The sequence below is a fragment of the Microtus ochrogaster genome, chromosome 6, assembly GCF_000317375.1.
Source record: "Microtus ochrogaster isolate Prairie Vole_2 chromosome 6, MicOch1.0, whole genome shotgun sequence".
Classification (NCBI taxonomy): domain Eukaryota; kingdom Metazoa; phylum Chordata; class Mammalia; order Rodentia; family Cricetidae; genus Microtus; species Microtus ochrogaster.
The window spans coordinates 71,392,386-71,406,961 of record NC_022013.1 but is presented as its reverse complement, the minus strand read 5'-3'; the positions used below and the strand labels follow the sequence as shown (position 1 = coordinate 71,406,961).

The window sequence follows — 14,576 nt, the reverse complement described above, 5'->3', positions numbered from 1 at the left end:
CTAGCCCTCAGAAGTACATTTAAGCCAGCAAAACTAAACCATGCTATCAGATAACCAGAAACAGTCTGTCAACTGTCCACACACCCCAGTGTGAACAATCTTTCTAATATCAATAAATTAAAGGAACTAGTTAAGAAGTATGAGACAATTAACATCACCTCACCTTATCCATCAAGTAGGTGGCAGCAGAAAACCTTTTAACTAAGAATGTATTCCACATCATCAACGCGATACCTAGACAGCAAATGAAATAAGAACAGAGTGTTACAGATGTAACTTCATCAGACATCTAACTCTCGTCCCCAAGTTTATTTACATATTACTTCTTGCATCTTATACAGAATTTTCATTTTTAACAAAAGAATAAGTGAACAGAGGAGTATAGCTTTAAGCGTAAGTATAAAACTCGTATCACAAGGAAAAAATAGCATCATCAATATCATCATAACATCACACAGCCGCCAGAAAGGCTTTGAAGGTTTGATTGCTTGCTTTGCTGTGCTGGGGGCTGTGTGTGAGTGTGTGGGGGGGCTGTGCTGGGGTGGAACATGGGGCCTCGCACGTGCTCAGCTACTGCTACGGATTAGCACTCCTGGCTCTCAAGCTTTGGTGAGAGTCTGAAACAAAGGGAGCACACACTGGCTGAGACAGTGATGTGGAAATGTCTGTTAACATGATACCTGCTGGTCTCCCAGCACATCTCAGAAACTCATCATTAAAGACAGGCATACATTATTGAGGACAGCTTCATTCTTATGTAAAAGCATTAAAATAATGAAATATTAAAAGTACATCCAGGTAGCCAGATGTGGTGGCTCATGCCTGTAATGCCAGCCTTTGTGAGGGTCAGGAGCTCAAGGGTGGCCTGGGCAACAAGAGGCCTTACTGCACAAGGAAAACAAACACCCACTCCCCAAAAGACAAAAAAAGTACTTTAAAACATTAAAAATATTTAAAGAACTCAACTGAGCAAACAAGAACAAAACCTGAGCATTTCTTTACATAGCAACCAGCAGTAGTGCTCTTACAAGGGCAAGAGCCAGGCACTGGTGGAGGATGTCAGCTTGACAGTTCATGTCCTATCATGGCAGGGGCTCCATGAGTCCACGAGGGCTAACATCTGCTACTCACCGTTTTGAACATGTGCATTAAGAATGTGCTTCAAGTGCTCTATGGACCTAACCAGAAAGCGTGCTTCCTTGAGAAAAAAAAAAGGAAAAAGAAAAAATAAAGGTTATTTGACATCAATGAAAACCTTTTAAGATTTACTTTTATTTATGCGTGTGTCTGTGGGGAGTGAATGCTGTGTGTGAGAGGGCGCCTGCAGACAGAGCTGGGGGAGGACATCAGATCCCCTGACGCCAGAGTTACGGGCAGTGTGCTTCCAGACTAGTGTGCTGAGAACTGAACTCAGGTCCTCTGAAGGAAGCAACCAAGCCATCCCTTCCGCCCCCACTGAGACGTCTTACTAAATTTTCTGCATAAATCTACTTAAGAATTTGGCCAAGGGGCTAGAGAGATGGTTCAGTGGTTAAGAGCACTGCTGCTCTTGCAGAGGACCCACAGGATGGCTTACGATTATCTCTACTAATCTCCGAGGGTACTGGGCACACATTTAGTACACAGACATACATGAAGGAGGAGGAAGAGGAGGAAAAGGAAGAAGCAGCAGCACCATTACCACAGCCAAAGCAGCAGTCTCTAGGTATAGTGGTGCACACCTTTAATCCTAGAACTCAGGAGGCAGAGGCAGGTGGATTTCTGTGAGTTTGAAGCCAGCCTGCTCTACACAGTGAGTTGCAGGACAGCCAAGGCTACACAGTTAGACCCTGCTTCAAAAACAAACAAGTAAGCAAATAAAAAGAAATCGATAGAAGCAGAAAGGCCATGAATTCTAGACCACAAAAGCTAAGCTATATAGCTAACCCTGATTCAAACAAACAAATAAGAAGGAGGGAAAAGAAAATAAAACCCAAAGATATCTGTGAATTAGGTAAAAATAACTTCTGATGAGATAACTTTAATCATTTCATTATCTAATTAATGATTAATTTCTAGATAGACCCAGGTCATGCTGACAGGGAGATTCACGTTCTCTGCAGTCTCTATACCACACACGTGTTCTCTACATGCAATACTTACTTGAATTTTACAGGCATGAAAACTTAGTTTCTTTTTGCAAACAACCATTATGCAACAAATTTAGAGCAGCTACTATGCATGAAACCTATTTAAGGTCCCGGGAAACCACACTGAACAAAATGGACCCAAATCCTGGTCTTTACTGAGGGTAGTCTAGTGAGGGAGCTAGGCAATATGAAAGCGAGCACATCAGAGTGTCAGGAGTAAATGGTAAGGACAGAAGAATTAGAGCAAGGGACCAGGAAATGCCAGAGGGAAGGCTTAAAAGCCATCTGTGTTATCACAAAGGCTGATATTCTCAAATTCACATATTAGCATGTAATGCTCACAAAATCATCCAGATGTTGGGTTGGCTAAAACCACTTGAAGCCCCCATCACTACTGTCCCACACATGTTGATACTGCAAAGTCTCCAAATATAATTCAATTTAAAATTAAAGGTAGATGTAGGTGTAGTGTTGAAGTTGGGATGGGGTGTAATGTGTTAAGTTAACAAGAAAACCACACAAACAAGACAGCCATTATTCAAACCATCCTAGGAGGGGCCAATGATTACACTAATGGGGCCACTTTCTCTACTCCTCAAGATGACTGCTACCGTAGAATATTCTCATTTAGGAAGAAATTTTGACAATAGGCTCAGGGACGTTTCCCAAGGTAATGCCAGCTGTGTGCTGTAACTAGGATTAGCCGGAAGGATTGGCAACAGGGCACAAAGGCAATTGAGCAAACTCTGTGAGCAGAACCAGATTGCTGTAATGTTCACTTCCTCTTTCTCTTAGCACAGGACTGCACTGCCTGCCCCCAATTGGGTCGGGAACATGGGCTCTCTCCTTACCTGAAGCTGTGTGCTTTGTCCTGGTCCTCAGTGAGCTCTAATCTAAGTACAGTTTTGATTTCCTCCTGCATTTCTGGGTGAAATGGCACCAGCCTAACACTATGTGCCATCTTGGTAAAGTCAAAGTCAAGGTCCTAATGGCAGCCTCGTGTCTGATGGCTGTAGTGTCTATGGTTACCACTTTCCTTACCTTTGGATAAGAACGATAACCCAGGAACAGCCCTACTATGTACATTGCCAACTCGTGTCCAAGGTTAGCCTTGTGGGCCTCTCAGCTCACCGACAAGGCCTCATTTCCCACACCCTTAGGGTCACAATCTTTCCGTGGGCACTTTGGTCTGGAAGTACCCTCAGAGTGGCTCCAAGCCTGGCTTTGGATCCCAACTCAATGGCTGATGTACAATTGGCCACCACTCCAGCCATTTAAGGAAGGGATCAATCCTTCAATCCTCCAGGCTCGACACCAAGATGAAACAAGACACGAGAGCATCTTGTAGCCATTTCCTTTGCCACCTCCTCCACTCAAGCTCCCTCATAAGGATTCTTGTAAATGACTCCTCTGGAATCCAAATTTTTCTTTGAGGTCTTTATCTCAGGCTGCATTCAAAGGTGAATTGACTCACACCGCTACAATAGGACACCCTTCCTCCCCCTAATAAAGGCTCTTTAATATGTAATGGTGTTATGTATTAAGAGAACACACTAAGAGTGATTTAAATAATAGACTTGTCCTTGCTAACTTAGCCAAACCCTGGTGCCAGGATGGGAATCCTGTTCATATTCCTCCGTCACCTCCTCGCTGAGTCCCCACAGCAAAGTACTAATTATGGTCAGTCTTCAACCATGTTTCTAGTCAATGAAAAGGGAAGGCTAGAACTAGAATCTGAATGAAGCACCACTGAGGTCACTTCAGAACACAGCTGGCCACTGACTGCTGTGCACATTGCTCACTACTCAGGAAAGTCACGAGTTCAATGCTAGTAAAGGTAACGTAACAAGATCCTGTCTCCAGGAAATAAGTTTAAAGGGGCTGAGGCTATAGCTCAGCGTTCAGGTGCTTGCCTAGCAAACACGAAGCTATAGGTTCAACACTTAGTACTGCCACACACATACATACAAGGCAATGTGTGAAGCACAGTTACTAGTATAGGCACAAGGTAAAAGCAAATGTTTAGTGAGCTCCAGGACAAGCCTGGCCCGGGTACATGTGTGCAGACACAATCAGCAGAGAGAGAGGGACGCACCTCTGGGTCTTTATTCCACTGAACAACATACTCCCAGCAGCAATGTGCATGCAGCACGTCAAGCTCAAGGCTACACGGGAACTGCTCATAGGCTAAACGCAGCAAGTCTGAAAGACACAGAGGGTAACAGCATCGTCAGTAACAAGAACATGGCTACATCACTCCACTCCGAATCTCGTAATGCTCATTATTTGGGTGTCACCTGGTATGGCTCCTAGGTCTATCTGCACCTCTGGCACCTCAAGGAAACTTCGCGCAATACCTTCTTTGGGTTCATCTGGGTTTTCTGAATCTCTTTCTTGGTTGGCACATTTCAACAATTCAGGGCTGAGGTCCTGTTTAAATATCCACTTGGCTACACTGTCTGCAACACCACCTATAGGTATAAGATAAGAAAGAAAATGAAATCTGGTAAAATCTGAGTAGCAATGTATTAAATGGAGCCAAATACAGAGTATGCTGGATATTCCCTCAAGACCAGAGATACACACCACACTCAGCTATGACTCAACCGAAGCTGATAACGAAGAACATGAGACTCACAGCAGTGTTAATACACATCATCCAACTTGGGAGGGCAAGCAAGACAGCTGCTATCTGGGGGCACACTTCTACACTGAGAGCAATCTTAAATAAATATAATGAACATGTGCCAATACTATATGCTGTACACTTGCCAGGTCCATAAATTCAAATATAGTATACCAGACACAGATGAGGAAATTACTATTTTTTTTTTTTAAAAAAGAATTCTTTTTTTCTTTCTTTATTTTTTGGGTTTAAAAAGAATCTTACATCAGGCCGGCTTCAAACCCATCATGTAGCTAAGGATGGACCTTGAACTTCTGATGCTATTACCCCCACCTCTAAGGTGATGGGGCAAGTATATGCCAGCACACCTAGTTTCAAGGTGCTGGGATTAAGCCCAGAACTGTGCATGCCAGACAATCGCTCTTTCAACGGAACTAATGCCTACCCCCACATGACTTAAATGCAAATGTGTCTGTACATGTGCACACAAACGCACACATGACGTCAGAGGAGGATGGCGGTGTCCTGCTGTTACTCTGCCTCAATCACTTGAGACGGTCTCTCACTGAACCTGGATCCAGGATGGCAGCGAACTGCAGTCTGTCTGCCTGCCCCAGAGTGCTGTGGTTAAAATGTGCACAGCCACACTTGGCTTTTCAAGTGAGTTCCGAGGATTTGCACTCAGGGACTCATGGTTGGCAGCAAGCACTCTTACGTAGAGTCCTGCCAAAGTGACCCCAGCCACCCCAGATCACATCTAGTGTACACCTAATGTTGCTAGATAAAATATCTATGGGCAAAATTTAGCCATAATTCACATTTTACTCAGCGAGAGAATACAAAAAATTTTAAGCGCCAGGTGAAAATATCAAGACATGTGAAAAATTCTGTTTATCACCTAGAATAAAGTATACATTTAAAATGGTATACACTAACTTTTACCCTAAACTTCCTATCTTTGGGGTTAGGGAGCAGGTGTGAGTAATGCCCACGAGAACCAGTTTGAAATTTATTAGCTCAAATGTTCATTCCCCCACCTGCTTCCACAATAGCTGGGACTAACGTGTATGCCACCATGCCTGGCTTACCTCTTATTTTGATTCAAACAGTTTCCCATAAAAATAATGCTGCATAGTAAAGTCACCATCATCTGTGAAGAGGGTGCTGGGAGACTGAACTTCATCTCTAGCTTCTGAACTATCTTAAAGTGTTACTCTGGAATTATACCCCTGACTGCATTTCTTGGGTTAATATCGCAATGGTATACCTCAACATCATTCATTAGGGGACAATATGGTATAGAGGAAATTTACAATTAAAAAAAAATCACAAATCTTTATAAAAAATGAGAAAGCAAGTTAAGAAGTAAAAATCTATAAATACTTACAGGGCTGGGGAGATCTCAGGGTTTGATAAATACGTCACAATTATGAGGCCCAGAGTACAGAGCCTATTGCCCATGTAACAAGAGAAGCAGGCAGCACACCCCTGTAAGCCCATCTCTAAGTTCGGCAGAGACTGAAGGATCCCTGGCTCTTCCTGCCTTCCAACCTAACCTAGAAAATTTGAACCCCAGGCTTGGAAAGAGACCATGCCTCAAAGGAATAGAAGACCCTGATAGAGGACACTGACACCCTCTCCTGGCCTCCATGCATACACACAAAGTCCATGTATCTTTAAGTACATGTGCCAGTACACACATGCATGCACACACACTCATGCATTAAATAAACAAAACGTAAAGGTCTAGAAGCATTTGAGATAATATTCCGATATCAAGTGCCTAAACAGGGCCTCTGGTAAGGAGAATGGGCTGTTCTCAGAGACAACTGAAACAAAGGTTCTTATGTCCCCAAACCATAATGGCTGTAGGTCAATAGAAAGTAATGCATCGGAGACGAGGACAATGCTGAACGTTCCCGCCTACATGTGGAAACTACAGTTACTCTCATAGGAGGAGAGGGTGGGAGAGCAATGAGCAGAGGCCAGGGAGAATGCAGGGAGAAGGGAGAGAGAGGATGGTAGGTGCTAGGGTGCCTCTGGACGGGTGAGTAACTTCTGGTCCCCAGTGCAGCAGGGACACTAACTGAACATTCAAAACAGATATCAGAGAGGACTTTGAGTGCTCCTGACACAAAACAGTGACAAACAGCTACATAATGGATCAGAACTAATGATACATAAACGTATTAAAATGTCACACTGTATCTCATAAATACACATGACTACTATGTGGCACGTAAAACATGCACTTCAGGGAAATTTAGAAACACAAAGGGGAACAAAGAAAGGAAGGGATGACACTATTAGCTCTAGGGAGATCAGGAGAGGAGGAGAAGGCTGTTTGGGAACGGTCTCCTGGAGGACACTTTGACCATGAGCAATACTCAAGTGTCCACGAGTGGGTGAGGTGGGACCTGGGAGCAGGATGGGAGTCTCATAAATATGTCACTTCATGAACAAGTAAATACGTACTCAGAATCATGTGTGTGCATGCAAACAGTCATGGCTTCAGCTCACCTTTTCCTGCTTCTAACAGTTTCTTCACAGAAAGCCTTGGAAGTGGCTCTGTCTGTGGCGATGACACTTTGGCAGCTGGAGGACTGGCCTTGCTGTGGAGCAGGGTCTGGAGGATGAGGCAGTCTTCCAGCTGCTTCAGCAGGAGCTTCCAGTACTCGGTGTCAAGAGAAAGGGCTTCCCAGGAGTCTGTGAGGGCTTCCGCATCAGCACCCAAAGCTGTCTGGGAAAACTGAGAAAAAATATCCTGCTCACACTTTGGGCAATACATTTGTTTTCATTTCATTTTCTGGGGATCAAACCCATGCCCTTACATATGCTGGGCAAGCGCTCTAATACTGAGCCACACCCCAGTTGCCTGACAAAGACTCTGAATAGCATTAACTTAAATGAAAGCAACAGAGACATAATTTTAAAGATTTAATACTTGACTGGAGGAGATGGATACTCGGGACATTTAGAAGAGGTCCTGTGGTAATAGGTCAGGCTCAGCCGGTGTGCATCTTAAAGAGTCTTCTGGTCTCTAGAAGCAAGGGCTGCTCTGCTTAGGACGCTGACAGAATGTACCAGCTAACTCTATCTAATACTGTAAACACCTCAATCTGGTACACTTTGCCCTTAACTTCCAGGACTGACAATGTTCATAGGAAACCACTGCAGACCCACTCAGGTGTCTGGTAAAGTGCTCGTTCATCTGACTCCATGTCAGGTGTGTAAGAGGAGGATGGAGACAACCATGGGACGCAAAACCCGAATAAGCCCAAGAAGCAGTCCAGTGTGGCCCTGACCTCTTCGTGAGGAATGCATCACCGTCCATACCTGTTATTTCAAGTTCCTCACACATCCCACATTCTAGATGCTCCAGGGCACTGCAAGTTATCTACCCAAGCATGGAAAGCCCCCATCAGCCAACAGAGTGCCTCCGCAAGCTGCCCACTCACTCTCTTATCTGTAGAATTGCTGGACATCTGGGCAGCAACAGAATGCCCAACGTGTGCAGACAGCAGGGCAGCTCCATTGTTCTCCGACTGAATACAGGCCATGCGCATCTGCTGCCACCAAGGGGACACAGACTGAGAATCCCATGTCTCATCAATGGCCACTGCACAGACAAGAAGAAAAGCAGAAGGTAAAATCTTACCCTGTCTGTTTGGGGGCGTAGTTCATGGGTTTCATCTTTTACGTTTAAACTAAATCTGTCAAAGATGCATCTGCATATTTCTAAATGCACTAGAAAATTAATATCATGTGCCAACTGGGTTTTTATCACAAGCTAGAGTCATCTGAGAGAAAGGAGCTCAGCCTGTAGGCAAGCCTGTACAGCATTTTCGTGATTAGTGGTTGATGGCAGAGGACCCAGCACACTGAGGGTTGGGCTACCCCTAGGTAGGTGGTCCTGAGTTGTATAAGAAAGCAGGGTGAGTGAGCATGGAGAGCAAGCCAGCAGGCTACACTCCTCCAGTCTCTGCTTCAGTTCTGTCTCCAGGAATGGAAGTTCACTGACCTCCTTAGTGACACCTGGAATTAGAAGAAAAAATAAACCCTTTCCTTCTCAAGTTGCTTCTGATCATTGTCTTTATCACAGCAATGAAAACCCCAAGACACTGCAACTGATTTTATTTAGAACATTTATCTTCCATTCCTTTATATTGTTCGTCATGCTATTTCTTGAATCAATACCAAACCCTTGGATTGTTTGTTTGTTTTGTTTTTTGGGGGGAGGGGGAGAGGGTGGTTGTTGTTATTGTTTTGAGATGGGGTATCTCTGTGTAACAGCTCTGCCTGTCCTGGAATTCACTCTGTAGATTAGGCTGCCCTTGAATTCAGAGATCTGTCTGCCTCTGCCTCCTGAGTGCTGGGATTAAAGGTATGTGCCACCACTGCCAGGCCCCAAACTCTTATTTGAAGTATTTTCATCATTACTAAAAAGGAATAATGGGGAGGATATATACTTTTAGAGAACATTTTTATTGTTTTCTTTATATGTATGGGTTTTTTGTTTGCATGTATATCTGTGTACCACATGTATGTCTGGAGCCCACTGAAGCCACAAAAGGGCAATAGGTCCCCTGGAAGTGGAGTTACAGACAGTTGTGAGCCACCATGTGGGTGCTGGAAATGAACCTAGCTCCTCTAGAAGAGCAATGAGTGTTCTTAAAACACGAAGACACTTTTCCTACCAAAATATTATTTCTACCAAAGACCATTTCCCAATGAAGTTACATCTTCTGATAGCAGAATTCCACTGTCCTGTATGAAAGAACTTCACAAATGCACAGCAAATTTCTGACCAGTGCATGAAGACTTCTACAGCAATACTGCCACAGAGGCAAGGATGCAAACCCAGGCCTCATATGTACAAAGGATCCTCTTAGCTTCACGCCCACTGAAACCTTTTCTACATTGTAGTCTGCCTTTGAGTGGTATTTCAAACACAGCATTTTGTTTCAGAACCTTGGAGTGGAAACCCTGAGAACACGGGCCCATGAAACGCACCGTATCCTACCTTTCATCTTGCTCAGTAGGGACAGCATGGTATGAAGACAGCAGACAGACTGTGGTTTGTCCAAAATATCTTTTTCCTTCGAAAGCCAAACACTTAGGAGCAGAGACTAAAATAAAATAAAAATATATTTCAGCCTAAATAATATTTAACAAAGGGGAGATTTTACAGTTTCCTACCACGTGCATGTGTACACGCTGACATAGCTATCTGGCTGGGTGCTTGCTCTATCATGCAATGTGGGATCACACTGAGGTACACTGTCTACCTAAGAGATTCTCAACATTTGCTGGGCACCTGACTCCCACCCCCACCTCCTCTTAGGTTACATATTCTGTCTTCCAATCTAAGCCACAGTTAAGGAGAACACTGCCAGGAAGGACACCAGTGTGACATTCACCTGCAGAGTCCCTAAAAATGTCTTACCCTGAGTATCAAGGGTCTCCGCTCTGCTTTAGACTACCGTCAACTTCACACAACCATTATTCATAACCAACAAACTTGTTCTCAGCCAGAGAACCATCTCGTTGTTTCCTGTCTGTGTGCATGTGCTGGGAAGCAAAGGGAAGCACTCACTACCTTCAGGCTCGTCATTCTGTTGCTACTAGATGGACCTATTGGTTGTTATAAAATGTGTGACCAGAGTTTACTAGAAGGACAGCATGTCTGCAGCTGAATGGTGGTATATGGCTGTCACCCTGCACTTATGAGGCAGAAGCAGGGGGGTCCTGAGTTCCAGACCTGTCTATACTACACTGCAAGACTCTCTCACTCCATCCTGCCCCCACAAAGAAAGAAACAAAATGCATCATGTTTTTAAATATACTTAAAAGATTTAAAGTCTCTCCAAGTTAGGTTCCAAGTTAGGTTTATGCCTCTGTTAACTAAAAAAGTTCAAGATGACAATTGAAGTGGTAAGCCAAGATTACTTTCAATGAAGACAGCTAGGCTAAACACACTAATAGCTTGTCTTCAAATTGTGACCTCCTCCACTTTCCTTGCCACTGACCCCACCCATGACTACAGCAAATTCTGAACAAACGCAAAACTGTCTCCGCCCCAGTTCTCCCTGTGCCAGTATCCTCCATCTCTTGCCCAAAGCTGGCCTTTGTTCACACACTAAAATGGTTCTTCTCTTTTTAAAAATAATCTTAAGATTTCCTAACAGCTAAGCTTTTTTCAAACGTGGATCAGTACAAAATACAGATGAGTTCTCATCAGACCAGAACATAAATTTAGAAATACAACAGAAAAATACTCTAAACTTCAGGGACAATCAAAATGCAGAGACAAATTAGCACATAGGAACACATGCTGATACCCACAACAGAAAAGTAACTACCAAGTGAACACAAAGGAGGACAGTCCAAGCCAGCAAAGCATAGGAATGCACCATGCATGATCTGAACATGATAGCATGAATCCACACATATGAACTATCCTATTCCATAAACAGATTGTCATGAGATAATGCCGGGGTAACTGATTAGGAGCAGCATAGACTATAAAATTTAGTGAACTCTTTCATTCTATTAGTTAATATCTAAGAAGGAAATAGAAATCCCATGGTTCAGTACCCTTAATGCTTTACTCCTGCATTCAAAGGAAGCAGGACGGCCAAGACACTATCTCCGAGTCTCGCCTTCCTACACAGGGCACTACTGGTCAGTCTTTCCCCTGAGCTGCATTTTCTAGTCCTTCCTGAACACAACCGGAACTTGATAAAGCCATAACTGTTCTGAAAACACGAGCATGCTAACACAGCTATGCAGTAACTAAACTGAATGTAAACGCCTGGAAACAAATACATCTAAGCCTCTCCTCCCCTCTCTTCACAGCACCAGAGAAGACTGACCCCAGGGCCTTTGCACATTCCAGGCATTCACTTTACTATGGAACTGATTCCCTAGCCTTCATTTTGCTTTTTAAATTTTGGGACAGGGCCTTATTGAGTTAAGGCTGAATATCCACAGCCCTGGCAGGCCTGAAATTTGTGGTCCTGCTTCCTCTCCCCGAGAAGATGGTATTATAGCATACTATGTTTTCACACTTACCTGAAATTCCTTCTTAAATTAATTTTTTTTCTTTCCTTCCCCCACCCTGCGGCCGAGACTCCTCTCTCCACTGTGAACTCCTCTTTTTATGTTTTGCCATGAGAGAATATCTCACTGTATAGTCCAGGCTAGTCTCAAACTCACGGCTATCTTGCCTCAGCTTCCTGAGTTGCTAAGATTACATGCCTGCACTTTCATGAATATAATTCTAATAAAGTGTTAAATGGAAATGCAGACAATAAATTTTGTTGTTCCTGAATACACAATGTCAACTAACAAGCCTTCCTTCCAACACCTCCATCTGAACCCCTTTCTCACAGGCTTCTATTTGGGAAGCACTGCCAATTTGGTCATGAAAATAATAAAGTGGACTGCTAGTGAGGAAGACATCTGACATCACTTTTGGTACTCTACAGGACTCATGCATGTGTGTGTAGACACATACATGTACATGTAAAAAGGGAAAGAAAAGCAGATAGGCAGACATAGTGACGTCTCAGGAGCCCTTCTATCATGTCCCTTAATGTTAATATCTTACCCAAATTCAAAACCAAGAAACTAACATTGGTAAAATCTGCTCAGTAAGAAACCCTTACCAGTAACTGCTGAGGACTAAGTCCGGCAGACTCCAGAGTGTGACACATATCCTCCGTGGAGCTTTCTCCATGCAAACACTTCCAAAAAAAGAAACTGCCTAGTGAAACAAACAAGCATGTTATAGACGACGAATGTTCAGATTAATAATCTTACTTAAGTGCACACTGGAATCGGAGAACAGCAGGACAGCATGAAAGAAAACGATTTGTTGGTGTTTTGTTTTGTTTGCCAGGGGTTCTTTTTACATAGACCTTGGAAATCACCATGTAGACCAGGCCAGCTCCAAACTCTCAGAGACCCCTTTGCCTCTGCCTCCCGAGTGCTGGGATTATAGGTCTCAACACAGAAGGAAAAGAATTTAATGTCTGAATTAATTTAATTAATTGATTTAGGAGAACAGAAGGCAAATCATTATGCCTTAACATTGTCTCCTGTGTGCATTGTACATGCATGTGAATGGGTGGAGGCCAGGGGTCAATGTCGGAGGTCTCTTCAAATGCTCCCCACTTTTTTTTGAAATAGATTGCTCACTGGACATGCAGTTCATTAGCTAGGCAAGATGAGGTGACCGGAGGGTCCTGGGGATCCTCTTCTCTATGTCTCTCCAGGGATAGGATTATAGGCAGATGCCACCATGCCTGGCTTTTTACATAGGTGCTGTGATTTCAAACTATGGTCCCTAAGTTTGCACAGCAATCACTTTACTGACTGAGCCATCTCTTCAGCCCCAATACTTCCTTTGTAGAAGGCTTATTAACACAATTTAATTTGTGTGAAATGGTATGTGAGTACCCAGAATACATTGCTGACCACAATGAATCATTTGGTCATTGCATTTCAAACAAAAGCCAACACCGAGTTGCTGTACACTTGCACTAGGACTTCTTCTGTACAAGAGCGAGGGCATTCGGAGCAGATTACAGGATGTTACCTACCTAGAGCCACGTACTCCTCTTCGCTTATCTTCTTTATGCTCAGCACATCCTTCTCATACTCTAGATATTCGAGGAAGGTCTTGACAGGTAGCACTCCGTCTGCATCCTCAGAAAACCGGACAGTGGTCTTGGTGTTTTCGTGTTTGTACTTCTCTAATAAGGCCCGGAGCTTCACAAGTTCCTTATCGTCCAGTCTTAGCAACACAGCCAAGTCCTTCAACAGTAAGAGTAGGCCATGTCTCTATGAATTGCTACAAAAGCTAGCCCCTTATTGGATCTGAGAGTCAAGGTAGTTGAGCAATGGTAACTTTAAAAATTAGTATGAAATATAACAGAGGTAATGTACTGTTTTAAATGACATTTCATGAATATGGTGTTATACATGTAAACTAACATTGAGAAACTACTACTAAGAGTGCCATTTTCGGGATTTCTTTAGAGTACTATATACTCTTCTAAAAGTTAGGGGCCTAATAAATATGTATCATAAAATAGAAAATAATCCAAGTATGAAAAGTGTAACTTCGTTTTCCATGTGGCTGCATGTCTCTGTGCAACATGACCAGTACACCATAGACATAATTCTCAGCACCTTTGCTCATAGGTCCTTTTTGCAACCAGGGACACAAAGATGTCACAACTCAACTAGAACTGGCCAGTCTTTCAACCAATTCACACAGGACATATAAACACACACTACATCATATCATCATTTTTTCTGAAAACCCTGTAAATCTGCCATAGCAAGGAAAACCTTTCGCTGACTGTTACACAATTAAAACCACAATCATACACATTCAGCTTTGTTTTGTTTTTGTCTTTTTGAGATGGTGCCTAATTATGGTGTCTTTATATCTGGAACTGCAATGTTCTCTCAGCCCTCCAAGCAGCTGAAGCTCCAGGACAGTAACACCATGCCTGGTTATTCTCTTTTACCGGGCACATGCAAGACCATTTGCTCTTGATGAGAAGAACCTAAGAACTGTACAGGCAATTCTTCCTGTAAGCCCCCCTCATCAACTTGCACGTTCCTGGTGTTTACAATTACTGAGGTAGATGGTTTGATCCTAAAGAACTGCTTTCACAATTTTTCATGGTAACTAGAGAACACCACTATGAGTGTTTTACTAAAATGTTAAAATCTAAAATCCCCAAAACCAGAAGATATAATGTACTCTTTCATTTTTCAGTTTAAAATTATTTATATAGTTGTAC

The 14,576-nt window shown here is 43.2% G+C and overlaps 1 protein-coding gene across 2 annotated transcripts in view; it reads right to left on the bottom strand.

Moving 5' to 3' along the window:
• Rab3gap2 (RAB3 GTPase activating non-catalytic protein subunit 2) overlaps positions 1-14,576 on the bottom strand; it is an 81,217-nt gene that overhangs the window by 8,168 nt on the left and 58,473 nt on the right. Inside the window, exons 20-28 of one of the 2 annotated variants that reach the window (XM_005348830.3) lie at positions 13,362-13,575; positions 12,426-12,523; positions 9,779-9,884; positions 8,214-8,374; positions 7,276-7,504; positions 4,427-4,600; positions 4,225-4,331; positions 1,132-1,198; positions 164-234 (exon numbers count right to left, since the gene is read on the bottom strand). In XM_005348830.3, the coding sequence (XP_005348887.1) occupies positions 164-234; positions 1,132-1,198; positions 4,225-4,331; positions 4,427-4,600; positions 7,276-7,504; positions 8,214-8,374; positions 9,779-9,884; positions 12,426-12,523; positions 13,362-13,575 (1,227 nt within the window). The remainder of the gene's footprint in view (positions 1-163; positions 235-1,131; positions 1,199-4,224; positions 4,332-4,426; positions 4,601-7,275; positions 7,505-8,213; positions 8,375-9,778; positions 9,885-12,425; positions 12,524-13,361; positions 13,576-14,576) is intronic. The other variant, XM_005348832.3, reaches the window with a different exon arrangement.